At 38.2% G+C, this 22,594-nt stretch overlaps 1 protein-coding gene across 3 annotated transcripts in view; it reads right to left on the bottom strand.

Moving 5' to 3' along the window:
* Window positions 1–6,363: 6,363 nt before the first annotated feature.
* Window positions 6,364–22,594, bottom strand: part of SHC3 (SHC adaptor protein 3) — a 55,192-nt gene continuing 38,961 nt past the window's right edge. For all 3 annotated transcript variants that reach the window (XM_048932168.1, XM_048932169.1, XM_048932167.1), the window contains 8 exons: window positions 20,440–20,493; window positions 17,445–17,496; window positions 15,412–15,538; window positions 14,424–14,577; window positions 13,429–13,525; window positions 12,314–12,499; window positions 9,862–10,157; window positions 6,364–6,963 (listed from right to left, as the gene is read on the bottom strand). In XM_048932168.1, the coding sequence (XP_048788125.1) occupies window positions 6,835–6,963; window positions 9,862–10,157; window positions 12,314–12,499; window positions 13,429–13,525; window positions 14,424–14,577; window positions 15,412–15,538; window positions 17,445–17,496; window positions 20,440–20,493 (1,095 nt within the window). In that variant the 3' untranslated portion in view covers window positions 6,364–6,834. The remainder of the gene's footprint in view (window positions 6,964–9,861; window positions 10,158–12,313; window positions 12,500–13,428; window positions 13,526–14,423; window positions 14,578–15,411; window positions 15,539–17,444; window positions 17,497–20,439; window positions 20,494–22,594) is intronic.

Genomic DNA, 22,594 nt, shown 5'->3' with positions numbered 1-22,594 from the left:
ATGTTTCTAAAAGTAATAAATATTAATAAATATAAAATGTATAGTCAGACTCTCTTTTACAGCAAAATAGCCACTTTTTTGTTTCATTGTTGTCCACAAAATATGAAGAGAAACATTTACCTCAAAAGAAGAAACCCATCTTCCCTCAAGATTTAACTCTGCAGAACTTTACTTAGAAGCGTCAGTCTAGCCATAACACAGGATATTTATATCATAATCTTCACATACTTCAGTTAATGAAAAAATTCACTGTTTTAGAATGAGTATTTGGGTGTTTGGGGTAGTTTTTGTCTCACTGAAGAAAAAGGACGACAAGCTGTCATTTATTCTTTGTTATTCAACCTTCACAATAACTACTACAGGAACCTAAGCCTGCATCTTAATCTCAGAATTTGAGGCTACATTCCTTACAACAAATCTCCCACAAAATGGGTTAGTGGAATGAATGATCTAGTTTCATCTTCCTTTTTTTTTTTTTTTTTTTTTCCCCCACACTTGCTGCTGTTGTCAAACAATGTTTTAAACACCCTTTCCTTAGCTTTTCCCCTATACAGTACTTTGGCTAGAAACCTGCATCTCTTATCCCCCTTATTGAAAAAAGTTTTTGAAAACTACTGCTCACTCTCTGTGGAAGCCATATATTATGCTCATATTGGAGAATGCAGAGGAACAGATCGGGAGTGTCTCAAAAGAAGATGAGCCTTAGGAATTGCACAAGTGTTTTGCAATTTCCCTTGCTGTGGTTCTGCTTTAACCCTATCAGCCAACCAGCATGTTTATAATTTGGTGACACATCTTTAGTCTTCTTAGTGGCTTACATGCCTATTGGTTCATGTTGGCAAGCCTCATACTTCTAACCCCCAGGGTCTTCTCTCCCTGGGCAGCTTTTCACCTTTTGCCTCACCCCAAGTCTCTGGTTAACTGCCGGCAAATCATTATGCCCGTGTATCCTCTACCCAGCCTTGTGCATGTTACAGTTGCATCCAGCATGGATGTGAGCAAAGTTCAGACACTGAGTGTGTGTAAGAATTTGAGCAGTAATTAGCTCCATATCCTGACAGCTTTGAACCAGCATGGAGAGTGTATAGGTGCAAACAAAGTTTTGCACAAAAAAGACAGAGCAAACCAACATGTTTTTTCAGCAATTTAGGTAAATGTATATTTGGATTTCTTATGAGCATATTGAGAGACTGGTAGATCAAAAGGAAAGTGTAGCTATTACTTCAGCTCTTTTTTTTTAAGGGAAATGTGGTTTACATAAAATTCTTCGTTTCACCACTTCATACAGATATGGGATTCTAAGAACAAAGGTTTGAAAGCTGGTATGTAATATATTGTCAGAAAATGCACGGATTGCAATTGTTCTAGAGATGCAAATGTCTTAGAGGCTGCAAAACTTTGCTTTGAAGTGGAGCATTTACTACTTACAAATATCAAAATACGCATACATTCTATGATGAATGCTGTAGCTGGCTCTTGATATAGCAGCAACAGTTGCACTGTGATATAAATTTTATGAATTCTCCTCCTCTTACTGCACATCCTGATGCCTAGGGACCATGATAAGAAATGTGAGCATTTTGTAGTGGAAAGAAGAATGATAACAGAATATTGGAAATTCAGTGTTGCCAGGTAACAGTAGGCAGTAAATGTACTGTAAGTTGTACTGAAATCCTAGTCTAAGACATAACTCCTTTGTTCTTTTCTTTTTGTTGAACAAGTATGGCAGATAGATTTCTGATAGAACCCTGTAGGATTTGCAGTGGAGGAAGCTACTGTACAGAATCACAGAATCACAGAATCACAAGGTTGGAAACGACCTGCAAGATCATCTAGTCCAACCACCCTCCCATTCCTATTAGTACCACAAGCACTAAGCCATATCTCGTAGCTCCTCATCCAGGTGCCTCTTGAACACTACCAGGGACGGCGACTCCACCACCTCCCTGGGCAGCCATTCCAGTGCCTGACCACCCTTTGAGATAAAAAGTTTCTCCTAATATCCAGCCTAAACCTCCTCTGGTATAACTTCTGGCCGTTTCCTCAGGTCCTACTATTTGCCTGGGAGAAGAGGCCGGACCCTTTTGCACCACAGCCTCCCTTCAGGAAGTTGTAGAGTGCAATGAGGTCTCCCCTGAGCCTCCTCTTCTCCAGACTAAACAATCCCAGCTCCCTCAGCCGCTCCTCATAAGACTTGTGCTCCAGACCCCTCACCAGTTTTGTTGCCCTTCTCTGGACACGTTCCAGGGCCTCAATGTCTTTCTTGTAGTGAGGGGCCCAAAACTGAACACAGTACTCGAGTGCTGAGTACAGGGGATGATCACCTCCCTGCTCCTGCTGGCCACACTATTTCTAATGCAGGCCAGGATGCCGTTGGCCCTCTTGGCCACCTGAGCACACTGTCGGCTCATGTTCAGCCGAGCATCAACCAACACCCCCAGGTCCTTCTGTTCTTCACACTCATCCAGCCACTCATCTCCAAGCCTGTAACGTTGCATGGGGTTGTTGTGGCCAAAGTGCAGGACCTGACACTTGGCCTTGTTAAACCTCATCCCATTCACCTCGGCCCAGCGATCCAGCTTATCTAGATCCCTCTGCAGGGCCTCCCCACCTCCCAACTTGGTGTCATCTGCAAACTTACTCAGGGTACACTCAATCCCTTCATCTAAGTCATCAATGAAGATTAAACAGGATGGGCCCCAGCACCGACCCCTGGGGGACACCATTTGTAACAGGTCTCCAGCTAGACTTCACTCCATTGACCATCACCCGTTGAGCGCGGCCCTCCAGCCAGTTCCTTATCCAACGGAGGGTAAAACTGTCCAAGCCACGGGCAGCCAGTTTCCGCAGAAGGATACTGTGAGAGACCATGTCAAAGGCTTTGCAGAAGTCTAGGTAGACTACATCAACAGCCTTTCCCTCATCTACCAGTCTGGTCACCCAGTCGTAGAAGGAGATGAGGTTGGTCAAACACGACCTGCTTTTCATGAACCCATGCTGGCTGGGCCTGATCCCGTGAATGTCACACACGAGCCGTGTGATCTCTCCCAGGAGGATTTGTTCCATGACCTTCCCTGGCACTGATGTCAGGCTGACAGGCCTGTAGTTCCCCGGATCCTCCTTACAGCCCTTCTTGTAGATGGGCGTCACATCAGCCTTCTCTTCTACCCTGTCCTCATGTGCAAAGTCCTTGGCATTTAAACAATAAACCATGGAGACTGCATCCCCTTCTGCACTGAAGACCAGCCAACCTGAACATCCTTTTATTTTGCTATGGAAGGGAGTGAGGGACAAACTCTCATTGACGTTAGAAGGAATTCAGTTTTCAGCTCATGTTTTCTACCTTTGGGGTTGCTTGTAAAGCACCTGAAGTAACTGGTAACCTGAAAATTTGGGATGTGACTATACCTCAGCTGTCCAATGTATCCTTCTCAGCTTCAATGGAAAATGCTATTATTGGAATAATTAATCTTTAAAAAAATCAATCATAAGTACTTGTTTCACTTGTCTTGTTTAAAGGAATGTAATGTATTTTCATTGCTTGTAGTTCAGAGAATAGCAATACAACTGGAATCAAAAATGTTATTGAGATTTTCTGATTCAGTTTCATTTCTAGCTTCTCAATTATTCCCTGGAAAAATATAAAAGGATACCACAATATTGTCTAATCTCAGTGATTTTTATTGAGCCTAGTAGATTTTTCTTTCACTTAAATTCTAACTCTTGTAGTCATGGTATTAAATGATGATCATATTTTTAAACAAGTAAGTGTGTATCCCTTGGGACATGGCAAAGAAAATCAAAAGGAGAGGGGATTCATAACCAAAGGCAAACATTAAAAGGCTCAAATTGTAATGGTGTTGGCAATACCATATTTAGTTAATTGTACACCATTCAAATCAGTCTCATAACTTCATGTATCTTCAGTTGCCTACAATGGTGTTTCTCACAGAAATGAGCCCTGACTCCTCAACTCTAATGGCAACAGTTTAGGATCTTGTATCCAAATGGCTGTACAATTTTTACAGCATTGTCATATGAAGGAAAGCCAAATCTATGAGAGTAACAATGAAAAGAAAAAAAAGAAAGAAAAAAAAAAAGGAACTTTGATTTGCCCTGTGCTTTTCCTTCTTTCTACCTTCAAGATCATTCCCAGTGACTTAGAAAAGGGTCTGGACCTTGCTACTGACCAGAGTCTCCCAGAACATTGCCACAGCAGGACATTATTGCAGCCCAAAACACCTAGGACTAAACTGTGCCCAGTCAAGCTACATGTAACCCTTGTAACATCAGTGAACATACTTGGCAAATTGGATGAGTTGACAGAACAGTCTGAAACAGCCTCTGGAAAAAAGTCTGAAAATCTGGAAGCGGTGTGTGACATACAGTTTGGGGAACTGTATATTTCCGCCAAGATTTTTCATTTTATGTCTCTGACACCTGCTTTAATTTCCAAAACATACAGCTATTTGGCTTTTAAGTTATTAAAGCTACCATTAGGACAACAGTAAAAAAAAATTAGCTGCTTATTTCAGTCTTTATTTAGTGCCTTCAGTCATACACCTGTGTCTTGTCACATTTTTCCATGCATATGTTGACAAGATACTTTGGAATCTAAAACAGAGATAGGTAGCAGGTGGTGTTCTTGAAGGCATCTGAAGAAATTAGGCACCTGACACTTTCTGAAGTGGCCTTCTCTTATGGCTAGTGATATAATGGTAAAAACTTCCCATTTCATGGCTGTAGGAAGGTGGAAGCCCAGAAAAAGGTATTCTATATGATGAAAAAAAGTGTCAACTGAGATACTTCAAATGGAAATATGGTAAGAATGGATTCTCATCAATAAAATCAGTTTGATGCATCTCTTCACTTTCCCTTGCAAATTCCAACCTGGTAAAAGGACCTAGATCTTAAGAATTCTACTTGTCCCACTCCATGCTAATTTGTGCCATGCTTATTTGATTTCTTTCCTTTGGTTTCAGCTTGCACCCCGACCTAGAAACCTAATAACTAGCTGCAATCAAAATGAATTGGAAACATTTGGTTCACTGAATGTCTTAGTTTGGTTTCAGAATGTCTTGTTTACAGAATCAGAAGTACTTTCATGGCATAGGTCACACGATCAGTCTTAGAGACCTTACCAAGTTTTGTTCTTGTGAACAAAAAAACCTTCCAAAGTTGCAACTTCACCATGTTTCAGAGCAAAAGGTCTAAGAAAATTACCTGAAGTTGTGGTAAGTTTTTTTGTGTTTGGGTATTTTTCTTTCTGTTTTATATATATACATGTATACACACACACATATATAATGATGTTGTCTGAATTCATTCCAAATGAATTCTTTCATCGGTTTGATCTTAATAAAACAAATTCTTGAACTTTCAAAATCCTTAAAAGCAAATATCTTAAAAGCTACTTCAGCACAGGCAGGTGCATAACCGAGACTTATCCTGCTGAGTTTTGGCCATTACAAATCAAGTCTATTATTTGATTTGAGATGCCTGTGACCTTGAAATGCTGAAGGCTATATCGTGGCTCTAGCTAAAAACTCTGCCATAACAGGAACTGTGTCTATTGAATTTGGCTCAATGATTTTACATTTTACAGGTTCTAGGAAGATAAATTCATATAGTCCTTGCACTTGAACAGCACAAACCTTCATTAAAACATTTCCCAGTACCAAAAGTCAAGAATGTATTTGCCAGAAATGCATCTTTGATATATAGAGAAAACCTGATATTTCTACTATCACTTGCTGAAGGCCAAAGTCAAGTTATACTTTGGAAGAGGCACCTAGTAACTTGGTAAACACAAATTACATCATTTGCAAAACTGATCACTAAGTGTTAATAGTTTTCATTTTTTGTAAGAAGAAAAGCTTTTTTCAAATGTCTTTTACCAACCATTCATGTTTTGTATTAAACCAACTAAACACAAGATACTGGAACTTGTCTAATCAGTATATAACATCTCCACTGGAAACTGACAGTCAAGGATACCTACCTCTTCACTACAATTAGAGAACTTTATCAAATTAATCAAATAACTTTGTCACTCAAATTAATAAATTCAAGTTGCAGAATATTGTTATATTATAATTAAAAACAACCAAGTGCATACATCTTGTACACAAAGAGATCACACCAAATCATTGTTAAAGCTACATATAAATGCTTTGAGTAGTATCATACAAGAATTCAGACTTGACATCAGAAAGATAAAATGGTTTTGATATCGATAACACTGAATAACATTTAAAAAATCCTTTCATGTTAAAATTCTGAGTTGGAGTACAAGTTGCTGAATTCATTCTCCTTACATAGTATTTAAGCAGTGTGATCCAATGGTTATCCCCATAGTTGTGCTTCTTAGATAAAATCATAAATAAGATGCTCTTTTTTTTTTTTCCCTTGAGAAATTGAGACTGCTGTATTCTGTTTTTATCTGAACAATCACAACTGGCGATTTTCTTCAGTTAAAAACACATCTAACAGAAAATTAGTCCTATAACACTATAACATCAACAGACTGACTTGAAAAATATAAATACTTGTAGTATTTATGTATAATGTGTATATATACACTTAGTATTCACAACAGAGAATCGGAACAATTTTATTGAAATTACTTTTTTAGAAAGCCTTCTGTTGTGGCTTCATATCCACATAAAGCATTGAGAATTTTCATGTGAAAGAGGGTTTATTAAAACTAAAGAAAATATACTGGTGAATTATAGGGGAATATGCTTTTTTTCTTTTTTTAACATACATTTTGAGATCTGCAGTTTTCACCAGTTATAGCTTGCAAGTTACAAAAACTGAAATAATTATCTCGACTCAGTGTTTCCTCTCAGCAGGCTGCTGCAAGCAGAGTTCACTCCCAGAAGAAACTATTGGCAAATTATTCTCAAGGTGATGATTGATGAGATGACTTATGCTGTCAAAGACACGATCTTTTGTACGAACCTTCAAAAAAAAGGATGCAAGAAGATAGATTAAGCAGCAAAATACCTTTCCCCTTAACTTTACACCAAATTCTCTAAGGATGAAATGGGACAATTGATCATGTCTTAGACACTGGCTGCTCCTCCATCAGAAACAGTAGAAATAGATCTCTGTTTTGTCTATGACTCTTTTAGTCTCTCCAAATAGATATTTGGCTAGTTATCTATGGGCCAGTATACTGTTTTTACACCTGATGAAAGCACACACCTGATCTGCTTGAAAAGTTTCCATACAATATTTTTCTTTGCCATAAGATGGACTTTTAGCTCAAGTTTTCTTCTTCAAGAAATTAAAGGTTCCTTTCAGGTGTTTTCACTTTTATTTTTTTACTTTTTTTTTTTTTACTTTTTTTTTTTTCTGGCAACATCAGAACCTCTCTGTGCACTTTAGCATCTCTGCCTTTTCCTCAACAAAGAAGGTACCAACAAACATCGCTGGCTTCCACTGGAAAATTCCCTTTCCCTGAAGGTGACCAAATACCACTGCTATTTGACTTGGGTTTGCCCCATGCTGCACGCATAGTATCTGCTTGGGACTTTGAAACTGAAACACATTAGGACAAGGAATGTAATTTTCTCTGGCCCTCTTACTAGCATTTGTACCAGTATCCTGAATGAATTATTACATTTGTGATACGAGAAAATTAATGTTGCAAGGTAAACCAGTCACAGCTAGAACAGATCAAAACCTAATTTGTATTACAAAGAGATATTTAAATTTATAACTTCATCTTCTCAAAACATTTTTTTCCTTTTTACATTTAAAACTATTTCGTGCATATAGTTCCAAAGGCAGAGTAAAGCTGAAACAGCGCTCTGTATTGGGATAGCACTACGATGTCGCAAGAAAAAGTGTATAGACACTGCTCTAAAATTAAGCATATCATCTATTTTCCTTCAACTGTTCTCAAAAATAGATAACAACTTTTATAATCTATTTTTCTGTTAAAACTTTCCAGAAATACTGTACTTCAGTGAGCACCTCACTTGAAATATTTCAGTCTTCATAATAAAGTTCTGGTAACATTATTAGAATTTGGGATACAATGTCACAGGAAAAGGAAACAACAAGCAACTTTGATGCCTTCCACTCAGTTACACATGGCTGCCTCACTAAAGAAAACTAGCAGGCTCTTGTGATTTTTTATTCTTCTTTAAAACACAACTTCCTGTCATTATTCAAAGCTATATTTTGCAAATTAAGATATATTTATAACATCAGGAGCTTTCACTACCTATATTCAAGCCAAGATACTTTCAGTCCTTCCAAATCATGTTAGAACTTTCTCACCATCAGCAGCACACATCATCCTCATTACTGTTCAAGCTCTAATCCTAAACCCAGTAGAAAGTTCGCAGTCCTTATCTTTAGCATGCCTTATCTGAGCAAGTGGGGTTTTGTTTGTTTGTTTGTTTGTTTGAGCTGGATCAGAGTAGAAGCATCAGGACAGTTATCTCTGCTCTCAAAACAGACCTTGAGGGGCTGTAACATGCTCCTAGATAATCTGTGTGTGAAGTGGCTGTTAGGCACGCTTTGTATGAACTAGCTTTTTTTTCACTCTGAGGCCATGCAGAGAAGTACATGCCACCACACACACACATTTTATGGATGACTGTGACAAATTACAAATAAAGCTGCTCAGGAGCTGTGTCGGGTCCTCACAATTCATACAAACAGCTCAACTAACCTAAATATAGCTCATTACTGAGTAGTGCCTCCCAAGTCAGCCAAACTCGCTGCAAAGCAGCAGAAATACTTGGAGAGCCCTGCCAAGGTGTGCAGAAAGCATCTCTGGCCTTGGTACTCCCTGCCAGCCAGAGGAGTAACAGATACACAACTATCATCAGGCTTCCATACCTCCTGGCTTCAAACCTCTGCACTTGCCACACCACACAGCAACATATTCCTTGCAGAAAGTAGCCTACAGTGCTTATTTTTAAGAAAGAATTAGTGGGTCTGACTGCAGGAGTCAGACAGCACCCACCAACATTTTAAAGAAGGAGGCTATTCCTACCGGTAAAGCCCAAGCCAGAAGCTGGCACATAAAAGTGTTAAAAACAGTCTTTGACTGCCCTCATGTGTCAAAAGTAAGTAAGTAGGCCAGAGAGTGCTATGGTTATTCTGGTTAGAGTCTACAAGACTAGCACAATTCTCCTGGGTCTTCCTTCTGCAGGTTTCTCAGCTGAAATGGATGCCAACAGGCCATCTCATTCCCAGGAGTTTCTCATTTACTTTGTGGCTTTTAATGCTGTTCTTTATAGCATAAGAGGATTTGCCAGTTGCCAGCTACCAGGAGCCAAGATTAATGTACACCAGTGCTCACTGAAGCCTGCCTCAGCCTCCCTGGAAGTACAACAGGACAGCTAGAAAAAACAAGAAGTTCTTGGCACTCACTGTGCTGCTGCTGGGAGGCTTCATCAGTTAAAGGAGTCCCTGTGCAACAAAGTGATAGTGTAGCTTTTAACCCATCTGTCTTCTAGCTTTCAGGGCTGGAAAACTTCATGGCTTGGAGGACTTGGTGTTGGTCCTCAAAACTGCTGGTTGAACTTGCATGGCCACCAGCAGCTAGACGATTAGATAAGGACTCAGCTACACTTTTGAGTATGACAATACTGCAGTGGCCAAAACCGGGGAAACTCATCCCTAGGCTTCTTGCAGTTTACCTAAGTCAAGCAGGATGTCTTCACCTACCCCTACAATGTGCAGAATTCATGCAGTACATCTTTGCCTAGGCATTAGGCGAGAAATGGATGTAACTTGCATTTAACATGAAGCTGTAATTACAGTCAGTTGCAAATAAGATTAAACACTCAGAGAAAATAGAGATGGAAACCTCCTGCATCACTGAGTCATACTTACAGTTCCTTCTGGATCCACCAAAAGAAGGTGTTTGGCTTGTCCATTTTGCATGCCTGTCAATACGTAAGAACCTGCATTTGTGGTACTCTTTCTCACAAGGAAGTCTCCGCATTTCTTTAACAGCTGTTCAGCTTCTTTCCTACTCATCTCTCCTTGATACCATGGCTCTATACTCAGCTCTTCTGTTCTAGTCCAGTCAGCAGCTCTACATAAGAGAGGACTAGTACATTCAACAGAAGTCAATTTACTCAGCACAGGCTCAGACGTTTGGTTCTTGAGGGTATCTTCAAATGGTTCTGGTTGTGGAAATAAAACAAGTGTAAGATTATTCAGAGGTAAATCAAATTGCAAAACAGTGATATTCCAGTCATTTTAAAATGTACTTATTTTGTGTTCCAGCAGCTTCTCTTTATCTTTAGAGAAAAAAAGAGAAAAAGGTGGGGTGCTGGGCCTACTGATTTATATCATATACTAAGACCAAGGAATGTAATATGTTAAAATAATATGTGACATGCAGAAAAATAGTAACAAAAATCAAAGTGAACCTTAGCAGGAGCTTTTGAAACATTGATTTTTTTCAGAAATGGCCATTGTCAACAGTTGTATTTATATAACCTGGTACAGAGCAAAGCTGTCCTTTTGCCTTACTAGTTACATCATTCAGTCTCATTTCAAATAAATTGCATAATACTGGTGCACAAAGTCAATATAATCATATCTGTTCCATCGTCAAGCAACATACTCACTTAACAGTTATCTATTACTGAGTCTCCAGAAAGATTCAGTCACCCTGATTACTCAGCCTCCTCCAAGTCTCAGCTTAGGGAGGGGACTTTGTGATACAGAGGCAGACTGACACTTGTGGTGTGATTTACCTCAGTGAAATCAGCCTTCGTGAAACAATATTTTAAATTTCAGCTGAACTTTTAATCCCAATGAAAAAGATGTATCATTAAATATCCCAGCAGTCTTAGAGAAGTAGTAAATTGGTCAGTGTATGCTTCATTATAGGCTATGCTTAACTAATAGAAGCTATTTGCTCTTTCCAGATTTTCATCTGGCCAACTAGAGCATATTATAAAGACATTTTTTTTTTTGTGCCTGCTAGTTTTACTAAAGAATATATGCAAAGCAGTACTGTGAAGCATTACAGAAGCTCTGAATAGACTGCTCGAAATCTAGGGACACGTAGCCATACTTGTAGAGAACCACTGAGAAGTTATTTTAGGTCAAATTAAAAGGACACATACAGAGCTGTCATGATTTGGGTAATTCTTGAATCTATTTTGTGTATGTCTTCACTACATTACAGTCTGCACAAAGCCTGTGTTTAACTTGACAAATTAATAACTTTGTTCAAGTTGACATATTTTCAGATACTACTTTTCCATTATATTTCAATGGTCAATAAAGTATAACGCAGGCTGGAACATGAGAAATCAGCTTTCATTTTTAGGAAAAGAATATGTTTAGTATAGAGTTAAGCATGTCTGTATTTTAAGGGCAAAGTTGTTACAAATCAATGTTAACATGTATAATTTCAGACAGCAGACTTTTCTTATTTCATACATATGTACACTGTCTAACTTTCTCCCCTCTCCCTTTCTTTCATTCTAAAATCAGTGAAAGCATGTCAGAAAGACAGTTTTGACTGAGATATAAGAAATGGAGACAGGTTATTATATACATAACATGCAGGCACCTATCACTTTGTCTCACTGCCTTTTGGTTATATGACCTAAATTGAATAAATGATATCAGCTATTGAGTGGCAACAGAAAGAATAGAATAACAAGAAAAGTTTCCTATTCATCAAACAACTTTCCCCACATTTTTTTTTTTTTTTTTTTTTTAAGTACCAACTCAGTACTAAAAACACTGTATATGGGTATAATCAGCAGCAAAATAATGCTGATGCTGATGCTTAAATCTCTATTTTAAGACAGTAGATAAGATACTGGCTTTGGGAAAGCTGACTCCCATGCCAAAAGAGATAGCTAGGTAGGATTATAGTCCTACCCAGAGGAAAAGATAACATACTCTCCTGATTTCCCACTCAGATTCCATGCTGCATAAAGTTTTTGCTGTATGCATTGGCTTTTTAGTAACACATACTTAGAGCAGGCAAGTTCTCCAAGCCATTCACTCACTTTCCTGCAGGACAAAGTCCATGATTAATTTTCCTTCTGACACAGATAGCCATGATGCTGTGGACAACAAAAGTTTCAGCTCAGACTAACACATATCTAGTACAAATTAGCTTCAAGACTTTGGTCAACTGCATTTTTAACCATGTCAGATATGAAACCCCTGTGATTTCTAAAATTCATCTTAAGTTCACTGGAACACTAAAATTCCATCTGGCCAATTCTATAATTACTTGTATGCAGAATTAATGTATAAAGATATTGATTTTCCTGTTAGAAAGGGAATGAAAAGAAAGAGAGCTTACTCATATCGAACAGATCCTTTTCTGGGCTGCTCTCTTTGGTACTATCTGTGTTTCCACTGATGTCACTTTCAGCATCTGCCGGAAGTGCCAGTAGACTTTCCATATTTATATGCTGTGTGTTCACATACGTTGGCATCTCTGCTGCAGTGGTTGCTTGTGATTTCCCTTTTGGCATACAATAAATATCTAGGGATCCAAGAAAATTTAAGAGATTTTTTTTTCTTCTTTTTTTATTTTACAGAACAGTGTTGTTAGAAAGACCAAATGATAAAATCACAACCCATCACCATAGGTTTAAAATTTGCTGAAATGGGAGCTGGAGAGATAGTAACTGATGAACCTTGTAGGAAAAAATGCTGATGAGCATTCAATTCAAATTCATTCAATTCAATGAATTTTAATTATTCAAGAAGGAAGGGAATTTTTTGTAAATAAGGATTGTGAGTTTCAAAATTAATATTCAGCTGGGGACTTGTGAAGAAAGGAAATAAAACAAAATCCCCAAATTGCTGCACATTAACAGCAGATACCATATTCCAGCATTTGAAAATAGAGTCCCCAGAAACACCTCAAAGCTGTCATTTAAGAATGGATGGGGTAAAATTTTATGCAGACATTTTGATGTGATTTCCTTATAATTTACAGGCAACAGAAAAATGAAAACCACACAGTCTTTGTTACTTTTAGAACACAAATCATGTGCAAACACATGCATTATTCTATATTTTAAAATAGCTGCTGACTTTAGGCCCTTCCTTTGGAAGATGGAAACTCCATCTTGCATATTCTCATGGATCAAATTTTCCGAAAAGACCAGAAAGCCTGTCTTTAAACAATACACACTTTAAGACATGGCAAGCTATATGGCGGAAAGATTGGGCTAAATCCATATATGACTTGTTCTGCAAAATATACATTTTTATAAAACTGTACATTAAATAATTTATCCAGGGGCATTTATCATATGCTTTACGTTGATATCAGCAATAAATTCTTATCAAAAGGAATCAGGGAAGTGCATTTCATTGCCTTAAGGCTTTAAGGCATCAGATTGCCACATGTTTTGCACACCCAAGATGTTTTGCAGTATTAAATGTAGAACTAGCAAGTCTCACCTTGCTTAACAGTCTCCTGATGCCAGTCTTCATTGAATTTGTCTCCTACGTGACGATTCTGGTAATAGATCTTCTCTTTTTTCATTCCTGCTGTAAACTAGAATGGACATGTGCAAAGAAAATCTTTATAACGGTCTGGTATATTATGAGTGGTTTGGACAATTCCCTTGGTTGTATTCTGTGTACTCCCATTCTTCATTTCTGATTTATTATTGTGTCAAAATATATATTTCAGGAATGTGTGTAGGAATAAGATATTACTGGTGACCTTCATGAAAACTTCACTCATTCCTGCTTTTATTAATTTCAAATGACACTTCAGAGCATTTGCCTCCTTAGGCAGCCCTGACATTCTATGGGAAAAGAAACTACATGTAGGATGAATGGACACCCCAAGCACTCTCCATAGCTGAAAGAGTCACATTGCTACTGGAAGACTCACTCAGGTATTGATAGGAGAATGTTTTTTGAAGACAGGGCCCTAAGAGATTTCAGCAGAACTGGGCTGGATCTAAAACACTTACATGGCTATGTAGGTACTGCAGTTAAACTTCCAACCATGATGCTGGCAGAAATATCTTATTAGGCTTCATTTCAGTATGAGATGAAAGATCTACGTATGAATCTGGCTGAATACTAATTGCTGCTGAGTTATTAACATAAGTAACTGTTAGCAATGACTACGCTAGACTGTTCAAAAACCTCTGTATCATTATTTTTCCAGTTAATGTGCACTCATTTCATACTGAGACAGATGTGGTGTTTACAGATACAGTAATCCTGAATGGGTTTATCTTCCTTGAACCTACATAATTTTTTAACACCACAAAGAATTCATCTCCCTTTGCTCTCAAAATGCCTAGTCTGTTGTCTCCTAGATCTTCACTGATCATTCAAAACTGAACTAGCCACACATTTGTGTTCCTGATGTATCCACTTTATAAGACTTTTTTTCAGATCCATCTGTGAGAAGGCAGAAATGCAATTGCACTGACCTGAGTTGTGTCTGCAGCAGTGGGAATCTTTGCTTTGAGTCTGGCATCAATGAAGCCACCAGAAGGGGGCATTTTATTTGGCACATTATTATAATAGGGATGTTCTGCTGCTGCACTCTCTTCCTCCATCAATGGCTCATCAAAACTCTGCATCCTGTAAGAAAATGAGTGCTTCATTTTATCCTTCACTCACAAAGCACTTACAGATACTTGCAGCATGTTGAAACTGCTTGTTAGGGAATCACTTGTGCATCTTATTTGGAAAACTCAGATACCATTATAAGTCAGGAAGGAATGATGGATTGCGCAGCAGACTCATTCTTGGACAATTTGCTTTAATTTTTTGAAAACTCCCTTTGCAATGGGTGAAATTCCTTAGTCTGAGTAAAGGATGTTTTTACTTACCTTCAACAGTCAGTAAAAACTGCATTAGCAAAATATTTAATTTCATGGTATCCTTTGTTGTATTATTACTTCATTGACTGACTAAGCTCTAAATCATTGTCTTTAATTTTATCTACTCTAGCACTAGTAAATCTTCAAAGTTATTCAAGTAACTATGGAATAACTTCATGAAATCAAGAGATTGAATCTGTGATTTCAGTCGGAATTTAACATTTGTTTACATCACTAGTCATACTGGAAGCCCAGCAACTCTAGTTCACTTTATCTAAATTGAATATGAGAGTAACAACAATAAGGAAAAGTCACAAATTACACTCACTTTTAGCCATCCAGCTCTGCATATAAACAGAGAATACATGATCATTTTAGTAACTGTACTATGGAATCCAGATTTACTGCATTCTTTTAAAATGGTTGTGTTCTTTTCATATTAAATAGGCAAACCAGATTTGCAATTTAGCAGAACTCTCTTTCTGAAGCATGTAAATCCTTTTCCTCCTCAGCAATTTTTTTTCTACAGCACATTTTAATAAATAAATATGAAGTAGTAGATTCCTTAGCAATCTTCTGTAATCATACTCACCTATCATGGAAAGTAGGTATCTTAGAGGGGCACTGCAAGTATTGCTTAAATCGAAGCTCAAATGCTTGCCCAATGGTGCTGATGACATCCTGGGCAAGGCCATCACAGCATTCCAGTATATGACAAGCTACATGAAAAAGATTAACACATGGAAGCTGTTACTTATGTTAGAGTGCATGCAGTACAGCAGGGATATGCAGTGCAGCAGGGATTCGCTGACCTGTGACAAAGCATCTCCATGTCAGGCATAGTTGCCCTATTCACGGTATGTGTATTTCAATAAACCCTAAAGCAAGCACAGTGAACTTCAAACAATGGAATATTTAACGATTAAATAAAATTGCTGTAGCTTATGTCTGTAATAGATGAGAGCACAAATCAGTTCCACAATGTTAACAGGTCCATAAAGACTGTGAACCTCATAAAAACTCATCTGTAATTACCTCAAAATAACAAGCTGCAAGAAAATTCTGAGGTTTAAGTTGAGCTTATGAAGACATTAGTAAATATTAATAACAACACCAACTATAAAATATTTAACCAATCCATAATTTGTTTTCACTAATATTATCCCACTTTAGTTTTATCCCAGACTCCCATGACTACAGTGTTGGAATGGAAGGATAAAGGCTTTTTAGGAAGGACAGGCAGGGGAGGTGAAGCAGAGATGTCACATTCTATGTCAGTGACAAGCTGGAGCACACTGAGTTCTGTCCAGGGATGAACGAGGAGCTGACGAGAGTTCATGGGTAAGGATTAAAAGGAAGAAAGGATTGCTAACATTATATTGGGGGCCTGCTATAGGCCACCTGGCCAGGAGAAGCAAGCAAATGAAGCCTTCTACTAACAGACAGTTAACCTCTCATTCACACAACCTTGTCTTCATGGGGGACTTCTAACAACTTCAACAACAACTTCAACAATATCTTTTGGAGGGACAGAAGGATATAAGCAATCCAGGAGATCTCCTAGAATGTGTTGATGGTAAGTTTGCTTTCCAAGTGATAAAGGAACCAAAACAGAGATGTGCTAAGTTGCACCTCGCTCCTGTCAATAAGAAGAAGCATGTGGGGTATGTAAAGCTCAAAGGCAGCCTTGGCTGCAGTGACCATGAAATTCAAGACTTCAAGATTCTTAGAACAGTAAGGAGAGCACACAACAAGCTCAATACCCTGGACTTCAGCTGAGCAGGCTTGGCCTTTTCAAGGGTCTGCTTGGTAAGTACTGTGGGGTAGAACCCTCAAGGGAAGAAGCAACCAAGAAAGCTGGCTAATATGGACCACTTTGGACATGCTTTGGAGCTAGTCTTTTTCCTCTATGAATCTATGATAATAAATAGATTCTCAGGTACGTTATACAATATTCTGAATCTAGTATTAAGACCTATGATGCTTTCTGCATTACAAGCAGGAATGTTTTATGTATCCATTATTACACACTGTAACTCACACTTTTTTTAATTTGCTATTATATTTGAGACTGTACCAGATCTCAGTCTTTGAACACAATCAGCAACAGGTTCCCTATTCCTGACTTTTCACTGACAGTGAAATAGAAGCTGGAATCTGCATTAATAAAACTTCATAGAGAAAGAAGATTTACAGCCTCCAGCAAGCTGGTTCAAAAGCTCACACTTAGTAAAAATATCTGATTCTACCAGGAAGAATAAGTCATGAATTGAGCTCTGACAGATTCAGCCTCCTAATCACAAGAGTTAATCAAGATGCTTCTTGCATCTTGATTGAGGCAGCTGTTGACTAGAAGCTTGTGCAGACTGGCTTTTGATTTAAAAGATGAAGAAAATCTGAGTGAAATTTAGAAATGAAAGACAGAAAAGGCCTTTTCCAGGTTTCAGAAACAACTTGCATATGGATGTTCTTTATTGCTACACAATTGTTCCATTACTCTGTCCAAGCCAATGTTTTATTGGGCTACATTTATTTTTTTCAGGGAGCAAAAAAGTCTGAATTACATGATAAATAGTCCATGTTTCTCCAGGGAAAATAGATGCCAAACAGACATTTCTAACTTACCTCTCCGATTAACAGGATCCTTAGCTACGTATGCAACATAGTCAGTTGTATCCTGAAAAAAAGTTAGCGACATTGAATGCAAAAAATTTGCACAGGTTAAATCAAATTATCGCAGTCCAGAGTACATATTCCTGGGAGTATGGGCTCAATATGACATGTTATGCACAACTTAAAATGAATAAAAACACTTACATGTTTTGGTACAATGGTCTATTCCAGCATAACTTAAAAATCTCTTTCAAGGTCCTGGAAAATCAATTAAACAAATCTAGTAGAATGATGTGGATAAGGCCTAATTTAGAGGTGAATAGAAATGTCAAGTCCTCATCTTTCAAGTACCCAGAGAGTTTTTTTCAAAATACAAATAAGCAATGGGGTCTGTGACAGAAAAAGCAGAACTGATGGCCCTCAGAAATATTGAGCAGTGTAGTTCATTCATGGGTAATAAGAAGATGTATTTACATTACTGGCTAAGCATCACTACTAAGGTCTGACTCATTGCAAAGAGAAATATTGCAAATATGAGATGGTATTCAAACAGTTCTACAAGACCAAGGAACACTCTTCTGCTGGATATATTTTCAGTTATGAAGGTAATTAACACTTAGAGAGTAGAAGGAAAGTTGCAAAGCTAAATGCTAGGAAAAACGTGTGGCAGAAAGCCTGAGTAGAAAAAATGGATGGGTCGAGGAGTAGTGGCAAACCCACTTCTGAATAAATCAAACTTCAAAATTCACTATAAGGGAAGTATTCCCTGGAGTAGTTCAGGCACAGATCTCAGCTTCTCACATTTTGTGCAGTATGGCCATTATGCCTACATCTGAAATCTTATACAATGAGATGAGTGTATGGACTACGACTCAACTGTGATTTGTGGATAAGGTTTGTTGACATCAACCTTCAACCAAGTGGACACAATTAAGGGGCTGATTAAAGTTCTGTCTGAATTCCTTACAGGTGGGTTAATAAAGCAGTACCTTGCATCACATACACAACATTCGCCTTCTCTCCTGTGCTCTTGGCACAAAGGAACCACCAGCAGTTGTCACGGGGTTATCCCTAGATATAAGTCCGTGATAGGGAGGGCACAGGCCCCAGGAAAAAGATTTTAAAAAAGAAGGAAACTAACAGTTTGCCACACGACCCTTCCTGCCCCCGGCTGCGTGAGCTCTGGGAGAGGGAGAAGGGCAGAGAGCTAGCAGGTAGTTTTAATTGAGAAGGCAAATTGGCAACGATCTGAGGAGGAACAGTAATTTACTAAATTAACCAAATCAAACAAAACGAGAGTGACAAGAGCACTGAAAGTGCGAGTCAAACCAAGACGGTGCGAGAGAAACGCGGCTGATTGGAGCCGGAAAGAGAGGCAGCCCCTGCAGTTCTCCGGAGCTCCACCTCACTTCCTCTTCCCGCCAGGTCCTCAAGGGATGCCGCCCCTCTCCTCCCATCAGGATGCCCATAAGAGGCAGAAAACGCGACCAGAACATTAACTCTTTAACTGCCGCTGGTCCACATGATGTTCTGATGCGGAATACTGACAACAAAAAATCACCGAACCACAACATTTATGAAGCAGCTTTTGATTTAAAGTTGTGTCATATTCTAGCCACCTGAGATAAGCCTGCACAGTGTCACACCTACCCATTCCACCTCCAGGATGAGATCATATGAGTGGTCATACTGAGAAATTAACGTCACAATTTCACTGTCTCTCAAAGGCTCTCTCACGCCATACCTTTCGATTTCTCTGCTAGCTCACTGACTCAGTAGTATAATTTTCTCTTCAAAACATTTAGAAGAGCCTGTTTACTCCAAATTCAGTCGCTACTGCTTTTCTCCTCTGGTAAATCACTCTATCAGTGGGCAGTGTGCAACTTAGCTTTTGGGATGGCAGATGGGGAGCAAAAATCTTCTTATGGAGGCAGAGATCTGTGCTAATCACTCCTCTGCCTACTTCAGTAATTGTTCATTTGCAGCATCCATTGCAATCTGTTGTATTTGAAAGCTGCTGTTAATCCATTTTTTGTTCCTCAGATTATTATGACATAGTGTCCTTTTCCCTTCTGGATCTTAACTGAGTTCAGCAGAGCTATTCAAAGATTGATGTTTGCCCTTATGTTTACCAAGGACAGTAAAATGCACAGGGGAAATGCCACCAGTCTTCAACTTAACAGCTTAACTGAGAAATAGCTTACAAAGGCAGGCTGTAAGTCACCTTACTGTACTCTGTGACAGATAAATTAAGATAATATGACAGAGCAAAAAGTAGGTTCATACAATTAGTCTAGGCTTAAAAGATCTCATATTCCTAAGGTTATGAAGGAAGCACTGTCCTGTTTTACAGTTCTTTCACTTCTTTGTAAAGGAGAAATACTTTTAGAGCACATTTATTATGCCTTTGGATGGGCCACTCATAAAGACAGGATAAAGCACAACCAGAGTTTGTCCTTCGATCTAAAATGAATCAAATGTGTAGGTGTATCTAAAAACTTTGCAAAATTACAAAGAAAGATCTAGCCTTTTCTGAAAGCCAGTCTTCACACTGCCTGTGTGTAATGAGTATACCTGGAGGCAGTACTTAATGCACTCTTCATTGTATTCTTCAAGACAAAAAGGAAAAAAACCTATACATATACCTGCAACATAACTGTATGTTACTGCAAAGACGACAAAATAAAAAACATTTGGGATGAAAATTCACACAATACCCATTTGCTTATCCTACAATGAAAAATGGAGCTCCACTTACCAGTTTTTATATGAATGTTTGCAGCCCTTGATACTTTTCCTTTCAGTATTCAAAGAGCAGGATTTGTGACTGCCTGACATTAGTTTCCCTCAAAAAGAGTTTGATGGCAACAATCAAGAAGAATTCATGAAACAAGAAGCAGGAGCTAAGGTGGTTGTATTTTTCTTTCAGAAAGCTATACAATAAATTTTGTCACACGGTTCTCGAAGCATTATCTGTGTGGGAGAAAGCTTAAAAATAAATGCTTACCGGGTCACCTCCAGATGCAAAAGAGATAGACTGCATATGGTGATTTGCTATGATCTGTGTCAAAAGATCAAAAGAATGAAGTGCAAGTCAGTAGGATTTTTTCACAGTTTACCCCTTTTTGGGGGTGAAAATCCAAAACCGCAATCAAAATAAACTGTGTTATATCTACAAAAGAGTGCATCTGTAACATGAGAATGTAAACAAACTCAAGGATGAATGTATTCGTTCTGATATTCTTTACAACCTGGCAGGACACAGCAAAATTGTTAAATGTTCTTAGAACTCCAGTAATTCATATGGATTTCTCATACAGAGTCCACATGAGAATTTTTAATCTGCTAAAGTTTGCTTTCTTTATCACAGTTAATAATGAATGAAGCAAAGGGTCCCCTTCATCAAAATACTTTCCTGCTAATACCATGATGGTGAAATTGATGATATCATGCCAACCTGCACACCAGCTCAAGTTCCTAATATTCCTTCCAATAGCTCTGTATTGTTTTATGTTGCAAACATAAATGTTTGGAATATGCAAATGGGATTTTCAATCTAGCTGCAATCTAGCATCATGGTAAAATTTCAGGCATACCCCAGGGCTTTGAAATGACTAAATTCAATTTGCTTATGTACAGTCTGAACTAACAAGATATTTCTCTGAAGAGATGAATTGTAGTGAACCTCTAATACGAGGATAACAGTTCTGCTGCACTGCTGTCCTGAGATTTAACTTATTATTCTTTTAATAATAAAATCATGTAAGAACCAAGAAAGAAAAGGTCATTTGAGAGAAAATTTCTCTTGGTCATTTTATTCATAGAATTCATACCAAAGTATTCATCTGTTTTAGGACAGGCCTCTTACTCAGTGCCTCGGACATTTCAATCCCTCACTTGGAGAGGGAACCATAAATTTAAGAAAACTGTTTTGGGGGTTTTTTTTGGAGGGGGAGGGGAGCAGGTAGAGGAGGGAAGGGAAGAATGACTCAGTAGAAAAAATTCTGTGATGTCTTTATTCATCCTCAATTTTAAAGATCTAAAAGAATTAGCAACCATCCTTCCTTAAAAAGAAAACTTCATCAAGTCAGATAGAATCAACACAGACAACTCAAAGTGTTTATTTCATACATAGAACATTACCTCTGTAATACTCTTCCTTTTCCACAGCAGCCTCAGGATTTATCCTTAATTTTTATGTTTTCAATGCAGAACCACCACTCTGTATTCAGCAGTGAGAATTTCCATAACTTTTTTTTCCATAAAAAGGGAGTGAACTTAACAATGAAAGTGAACTAATAGACATTTTCTGCACCTTTGGTATTGTGCAAACATCTCATTCTTCAGCATTAAAAAGAAAAATTAAGATTGCCTCAAAAATATTTTTTCAAATTTTAAGGAAATGTAAGACTTCTTTTTTTTTTTTCTTTCCAAATTCCATAGTTAAACATTTTAGATTAGTTTGAGGCAAACTAAATTTTTTCCCCAAATACAAAATATTGAAAGGAGTGTCAGATAATTGGTATCTTGCCCTAATTTAAATGAAGGAGTTTATTCTGCTTGGCAAATTGTTTGGAAAAACCTCAGCTTACCCAGATCTGCACTTTAAACAAATAAAATGAAACAAAAGAAAACAAAAAGGTTCCGTATGCCTCTGCTTAGCATGATCACAACATTCTTGTGTAGGGACATAAGCCACTGCTTGCCTGCCACCCAAGAGCCTGCAACATCCTTTTTTCTTTCATTTCACCTCCTCTGGGAAAAAGATGCCCAGAGCCATATTCCTGGGTGAAGCCTCCAAGGGCAGAGCCATGCTTATATTAAAGTCAAATGCTCAGCACAAACAAGAGGCAATAGTTTAATTGGATCTCTGAGAAACCAGATGTTCCTCAGACTGGGAGCATCCAGAACAATAATGATCTGGGAGAAACAATTTTGTCAACTCCTTTTTTTGTTTGTTTTTCAGCTCACTGGTTATCACTTCATCACAGAATCACAGAATGGCCAGGGTTGGAAGGGACCTCAGGGATCATGAATCTCCAACCTCCCTGCACATGCAGGGCCACCAAACTCCCCATTCTATGCTAGACCAGGCTCATCACTCACAGAGAAAAATCAAAGCATTTGGGGGAGGATCCTTTTTAGGGATATAACATTTAATT

This window comes from Lagopus muta, chromosome Z (genome assembly GCF_023343835.1).
Source record: "Lagopus muta isolate bLagMut1 chromosome Z, bLagMut1 primary, whole genome shotgun sequence".
NCBI classification, from domain to species: Eukaryota; Metazoa; Chordata; class Aves; order Galliformes; family Phasianidae; genus Lagopus; species Lagopus muta.
This window is presented reverse-complemented; position numbering and strand designations above follow the sequence as displayed.